The sequence below is a fragment of the Clupea harengus genome, chromosome 8 (assembly GCF_900700415.2).
Source record: "Clupea harengus chromosome 8, Ch_v2.0.2, whole genome shotgun sequence".
Lineage (NCBI taxonomy): Eukaryota > Metazoa > Chordata > Actinopteri > Clupeiformes > Clupeidae > Clupea > Clupea harengus.
This window is the reverse complement of record NC_045159.1, coordinates 19,975,122-19,982,621: the sequence shown is the minus strand read 5'-3', so window position 1 is coordinate 19,982,621 and position 7,500 is coordinate 19,975,122. Positions and strand designations below refer to the sequence as shown.

Below are 7,500 nucleotides of genomic sequence, written 5' to 3'. Positions count from 1 at the left end.
GAGAGAGTGACTGAGTGAGTGAAGGTGAGAGAGTGAGTGAGTGATGGTGAGTGAGTGAGTGAGTGATGGTGAGAGAGTGACTGAGTGAGTGATGGTGAGACATCATGATGATGAGGATGAATGAAGACATGGCGTGAGTAAGAGCTGAGCACATGTCCATACCAAGGAAGAGCATGTGGTATAGCTGGTTATCGGGGTTGACTGTGTGGTATAGCTGGTTATCGGGGTTGACTGTGTGGTATAGCTGGTTATCGGGGTTGACTGTGTGGTATCGCTGGTCATCGGGGTGGACTGTGTGGTATCGCTGGTCATCGGGGTGGACTGTGTGGTATAGAAAAGAGAGATAGAAGAGAGAGTGAGAAGAGACAAAGATTGAGTGCTGAGCGATAATGAAGGAGGTCTCCTGGTCCGCCAGTCTGACAAACTCCGTGTCCCCATCAACAGCCGGCCGATTTAGGAGAGCGCAGTCAGTGTCTAACCGAAAGGGCAGCGGCACGTCAGCCAATCCGCATGCTGTAAAAGAAGCTGTTCAAATGAATATGAATGCACCCGTCCCAAAGGTCAGTGCCTGCCTTCCTGTCAGGCGAACTCCAGTGCATTTGAGTGTGCTTCAACAAGTCATGAGTGTGTGTGTGTGTGTGTGTGTGTTTGTGTGTTGAGTTCAGGAGGGGAACTCCAGTGCATCTGAGTGTGCTTCCACAAGACGTGAGTGTGTCCGTCTTTGTGTGTGTGTGTGTGTGTGTGTGTGTGTGTGTGTGTACGTGTGTGTGTGTGTTTGTGTGTGTGTGTGTGTGTGTGTGTGTGTGTGTGTGTGTTGAGTTCAGGAGGGGAACTCCAGTGCATCTGAGTGTGCTTCCACAAGGCGTGAGTGTGTCCGTTTTGTGTGTGTGTGTGTGTGTGTGTGTGTGTGTTGAGTTCAGAAGGGGAACTCCAGTGCATCTGAGTGCGCTTCGACAAGGCGTGAGTGTGTATATCACAGTGGTGTGAAGAACTTGTGTGTGTGTGTGTGTGTGTGTGTGTGTGTGACCTTATGTCAATTTAATGTTAATATTCATTTAATGTGAAAATGGGATGTTAATAATTTGTGAGTTATGAAATGCAGGACTGTTTGCCTGGCCTGTAGTGTATGTGTGTGTGTGTGTGTGTGTGTGTGTGTGTGTGTGTGTGTGTGTGCGTGCGTGCGTGTATATTAATGGTGTGTGTGTGTGTGTATTTATGTGTCTCTGTGTGTCTGTATATTTTTGTGTATTTATGTGTGTGTGTGTGTGTGTGTGTGTGTGTGTGTATTTATGTGTCTGTATGAGTGTGTGCATTTATGTGTGTACATGTGAAATGTCATGACGCATCATGTCTACTCTCTAGTAGTTTTTGACCACTGACACATTTCGTGTGTACCTGTGTGTTTGTGTGTGTACCTGTGTGTATGTGTGTGTAGGGTAAATGTAGTTTTGCTCGGAGCAAGACGGACTGGTATTCATTCTCCAGCGCTTGAAAATGTCTCTCTCTCTCAAAATGTCCCTGCTTACAGCCTTGCTGTGTAGGAAACTCACACACACACACACACACACACACACACACACTCTTCACCCCTATTTCAGTCTCTGTGTGCGGTCCTTCCTTTAATAAACCTACTCCTACTTGCTGCCATATTTTTTGAAAGATGCTTTATGTTTGTGTGTGTGTGTGTGTGTTTGTTTGTGTGCAATTGTGTGTGTCTAGGTGTGTGTTGTGCCTTGGGACCTAAACACCTACAGTGTGAAGAGAATGTGTCATGAGGCTGAACTAATTAGTCTCTCCCTGCTGTCTGTAACTTAACCCCATTTAAAATGAACACTTTGTTTCTGTAGCAGAACTAACTGGTCTGTGTGTGTGTGTGTGTGTGTGTGTGTGTGTCTGCTCTCTTCCACAGGTCTGCTTATTGAAGTTGTGCAAGTGACACCTCAAAGGTCCTGAACCCACCCAACATGGCAGCCAAGCTTCCCTTTGCCCTTCCCTCTCTTCCTCTCTCATCCTTCTCTCCTCACCTGTCCTCCCTCCTCCTCCTCCTCTTCTTCCTCTTCCTGGGCTCCACGCCCCACCTCTCCCTCGCCAGCCCGCCCTCGGACGCGCCGCCGCCGGGCAACTGCTCGAGCGACGACTCGTGCAGCGACGGCGTGGTGCTGCCCATGTGGAACCCCCAGAACCCGGCGGTGGGCGACAAGGTGGCGCGCGCCATCGTCTACTTCGTGGCGCTCATCTACATGTTCATGGGCATGTCCATCATCGCCGACCGCTTCATGTCCTCCATCGAGGTCATCACCTCGCAGGAGAAGGAGATCACCATCAAGAAGGCCAACGGCGAGACCACCACCGCCACCGTGCGCATCTGGAACGAGACCGTCTCCAACCTCACGCTCATGGCGCTGGGCTCGTCCGCGCCCGAGATCCTGCTCTCCGTCATCGAGGTGTGCGGCCACGGCTTCGACGCCGGCAACCTGGGCCCGTCCACCATCGTGGGCAGCGCCGCCTTCAACATGTTCGTGATCATTGGCCTCTGCGTGTACGTGGTGCCCGACGGCGAAACGCGCAAGATCAAGCACCTGCGCGTCTTCTTCGTCACGGCCGCCTGGAGCATCTTCGCCTACATCTGGCTGTACCTGATCCTGTCGGTGGTGTCGCCGGGCGAGGTGGAGGTGTGGGAGGCCGTGCTCACTTTCGTCTTCTTCCCCATCTGCGTGTTGCAGGCCTGGGTGGCCGACCGCCGGCTGCTCGTCTACAAGTACGTGCACAAGCGTTACCGCGCCGACAAGAGCCGCGGCATCATCATCGAGACCGAGGGCGCCGACAGCGTCTTCGCCAAGATGGAGGTGGAGATGGACGGCCAGGGCGCCAACTCGCACCACAAGGAGGCGCTGGACGGGATGCTGGCCGGCGTGGAGGAGAGCGGAGGAGTGGGGCGCGAGGATGAGGAGGCACGCAGGGAGATGGCGCGCACGCTAAAGGATCTGAAGCAGCGGCACCCGGATAAGGACACGGAGCAGCTGATCGAGATGGCCAACTACCAGGTGCTGGTGCAGCAACAGAAGAGCCGCGCCTTCTACCGCATCCAGGCCACGCGCATGATGATCGGCGCCGGGAACATCCTGAAGAAGCACGCCGCCGACCAGGCCCGCAAGGTGGTCAGCTGCCACGAGGCCAACGCGCAGGAGGAGGACCCCCACACCATCTACCTGGAGTTCGAGCCCTCGCACTACCAGTGTTTCGAGAACTGCGGCTCGCTCAAGCTCACCGTTGGCCGCCACGGCGGGGACCCCGGCTGCACCGTCAAGGTGAGGAGGATATGTGGTTATGTGTAGAGCTGTAGTCATTGGTAGAGCTGTAGTCATTGGTGGAGCTGTGGTTATGTGTAGAGCTGTAGTCATTGGTAGAGCTGTAGTCAGTGGCAGGAGTTGTGGAAGCTATGATTATAACTTCTGTAGGTAGCTATGATTATAACTTCTGTAGGTAGCTATGATTATAACTTCTGTAAGTTGCTATAATTATAACTTCTGTAGGTTGGGATTATTACATGATTATGGTGCCTCAGAATGATTCCTGTATTGACAGCCAAACAGGAAATGAATATTTATCACATCAATATTGCGCCATAAGCCTTAAACAGATGAATACAATGTCATATAGTCTCAACTCGAGGATTAGAATATTAGCTCAGCACGCCTTGTTGATTTATGTGGAACTCGTTAAGTATTCATGTGCTTACTCAAGCACCCATTAAATAATGTATGTCTTTTTTTAAATGATCGTGATAATTAATGATAATTGGCCTCAGGAGTGATTCGGATTCTGTAGGTTAGGTACCCACTCTTGGGAGGTTATGCTTGATTCCTCCACCACTGACCACAGCTCTACACATAACCACAGCTCTACCAATAACCACAGCTCTACACATAACCACAACTCTACACATAACCACAGCTCTACACATACAGTAACCACAGCTCTACACATAACCACAACTCTACACATAACCACAGCTCTACACATACAGTAACCACAGCTCTACACATAACCACAGCTCTACACATAACCACAGCTCTACACATAACCACAACTCTACACATAACCACAACTCTACCAATGACTACAGCTCTACACATAACCTCAGCTCTGGTACTCTAGTACATAGCCAGGCTGCTAGTGTGCAGATGGTGGCAGGTAGGCCTGATGCTCTCAACAGAACGGAACAAACCACCGCCTTCAGGCACGACAGGAGAGCTGGGGAGAGATGAACAGACAGGACAATGATGGTACCACATGCTAAAATCCAATACATTTGTATTGGACGCTGAATTGAATGAATTGAACAATATCTTTTTTTTAGCATCACTCTAAAGAAACACCCACTGCACAGAGGCAAAATGGACAGCACAACAAAACAATTAAAGCACCACTTTGATGAGTGCCGTCCAATTGGTTTTCTTGTTAATTGGATTTTCACTGTGAAACATTCTAAATTGAAGGCAAGACGAGGCAAGTTTGTTTATATAGCACCGTTCTTACACATTGGTAACACAAAGTGCTTTACAAATGAGCAGATAAAAGATTTAAAAAGGTAAAGTACATTATAAATAACACGTAGAGTGTATTCAGTCAGGTAACAAAAAGCATCTAATAACATTTAAGTCTAGATTTTAAACTAGCTACAGTTGGGGCACCTATGATATCATGAGGGAGCTTGTTCCAGAGGTGAGCTGCATAGCATCTAAAAGCTACTTCACCATGTTTAGTTCTGACAGTAGGTATTACCAACAATTTCTCTCCGGAGATCTGGGAGGTCTAGCAGGTGTATACCACTGAAACATATCTGATAGGTGATTCGGTCCTGTCCCTGTCCCAAATAAGCCGTAGTGCTTTAAAGTCAGAGCTGTGACTTACTTGAAGTCAATGTAAGCAGTGGTATTGGAGTGATATGGTCAGTTCTTTTAGTTTTTCCGCGTTTTTGTACAAGCTGAAGCTGTTTGAGGGTCTTTTTTGGAAGGCCTGTGAAAAGACTATTGGAGTTGTCCACCCTGCTGGAGATAAAGGCTTGATTGAGTTTTTCTAACTCAATGTTTTAAGTTTGGCTATGTTACTGAGATGGTGATAAGCTGATAAAATCAGTTAAGACACCAAGGTTTTTAACTGTCTTTTGTAGTCGAGTAGGGACAATTCTAAGTCTTTCCTCATTTCTCCCAAATAAGATTAATTCTTATTCAGTATAATTTTGTCCTTATTCAGCTGAAGGACATTTTAAGGAATCCAAATGTCAATGAGATTCTGTTCTCTTTAATAATTTGTCCAAGTGGGAGCATATAAAGGTTGAAAAATAAAGGCCCCAAGATTGACCCCTGGGGGACACCATAGGTCAAGGATATTGGTGTTGAGGTATAGTTTCCAAACAAAGAACAAAGAAGCTCCTGTCTTGTAACAAAGAAGGAGCAACAAAGAAGCTCCTGTCTTGTAAGTATGATCTGAGCCACTCGATAACTCCAATGTTCCAGTCTGTGGAGTCATATATTATAATCAACAGTGTCAAAGGCTGCACCAAGGTCCAATAACACCGGGGCTGATGTTCTGCCTGTACCGATATTAAGGCATATGTCATCTTATAAATATGTATCAATGCCCCCCCCACACGCACACCTTACAACATCCCTACTTTGGCTTGGTGGTTTTGTGTAGATTGATTGTGTAAATAATCCTGTCAGTGTAATCGATCTACTACTGAGTGATATACAGGATTAAACCCCTCTGCTCCCAGCGCTCCTCTGATAATCCACAGATGCCAAATATGTGTCCAGAATCCTGGTAGTGATAACTTGCAATTCTCTATTGCAAATATTCTCATTTTGCAAATCTGTATGACTGATCACTGTGCAGAACTTGGAGTGATTTTTTTTTATTGATCATTCAGTCGAGAATGAAAGAAAAAGTAAGTTTAGCTGACTAAAGCAGTTTGATGCTACATTTTATTGTCAATCAAACTCAAAGTGATAAGAGCAAATATCACCTTATACAAGATGCAGTTTTCAACGGTTTTCATGGTTTGCATTCATAATTGTCTGTTGAAGTTCAGCGGAATTCACGTGCACATAATTGAACCAAACATGACGTTTACTTAGTACAAAGTTTTTTGTAATCTGAAAGTCTTTGTGCTCTTTGTCCCAGGTGGATTACCGTACGGAAGACGGCACGGCCAATGCAGGCTCGGACTACGAGTTTGCCGAGGGCACACTGGTGTTCAAACCCGGCGAGACGCTGAAGGAGTTTCCTGTTGGTGTGATCGATGATGACATCTTCGAGGAGGACGAGCACTTCTACGTGCACCTGAGCAACCCGCGCGTGGTCCACCGTGCCGAGGTGTCGGTGCTCGACCCCTCCGCCGTCGTCCCCGGCAGCAGCATCAGCTCGTCCCCGGCGCCACCCAAGGCTGCGCTCGGCAACGGCCACACTGCCACGGTGACCATCTACGATGACGACCACGCTGGCATCTTCACGTTCGAGAGCGCTTCCACGCGGGTGAGCGAGAGCGTGGGCACCATGCAGGTGAAAGTGCACCGCACGTCAGGAGCTCGGGGGAAGGTGGCGCTGCCATACCACACCCAGGAGGGCACTGCCAGTCCAGGGGATGACTACGAGGAGGTCGCCGGCAAGCTGGAGTTCCTCAACGATGAGACCATGTAAGTGAAACTACACACACACACACACACACACACACACACACATACAAGAGCATGCATGGATACTATAAACTACACACACGCACACACACACATCATACATGCAGAAATACATACACACTACAAATAAACACACACACACACACAGACACACACGCAGACATGCATACGCATACACACTCCACATCTCACACACACACACACACACACACACACACACACACACACACACACACACTACACTACATACGAACAGGCTCAAACATTCATCTCAGCCGAGAGACACTGCTCTCACAGTCATACACAACCAAATCATCACGAAAGCACAAACACTGCTCTGTTTGCCCTGGGAATACCCATTCATACTTGTATAAACACACACACACAGAGTGCACACACTTGTAAACACACACACACACACACACAGAGTGCACACACTTGTATAAACACACACACACAGAGTGCACACACTTGTAAAAACACACACACACACACACACACACACAGAGTGCACACACTTGTATAAACACACACACACAGAGTGAACACACTGGTATAAACACACACACACACACACACACACACTTGTAAAAACACACACACACAGAGTGAACACACTTGTAAAAACACACACACACACACACACACACAGTGTGCACACACTTGTATAAACACACACACACAGAGTGAACACACTTGTAAAAACACACACACACACACAGTGTGCACACACTTGTATAAACACACACACACAGAGTGAACACACTTGTAAACACACACACACACACACACACACACAGTG

General features: G+C 47.9%; 1 protein-coding gene across 1 annotated transcript in view; it reads left to right on the top strand.

Moving 5' to 3' along the window:
- The window catches only part of slc8a4a (solute carrier family 8 member 4a), a 41,183-nt gene extending 34,481 nt beyond the window's left edge, over positions 1-6,702 (top strand). Inside the window, exons 3-4 of the mRNA XM_031572719.2 lie at positions 1,910-3,308; positions 6,187-6,702. Of these exons, the coding sequence (XP_031428579.1) occupies positions 1,965-3,308; positions 6,187-6,702 (1,860 nt within the window). The 5' untranslated portion in view covers positions 1,910-1,964. The remainder of the gene's footprint in view (positions 1-1,909; positions 3,309-6,186) is intronic.
- Positions 6,703-7,500: the final 798 nt, after the last annotated feature.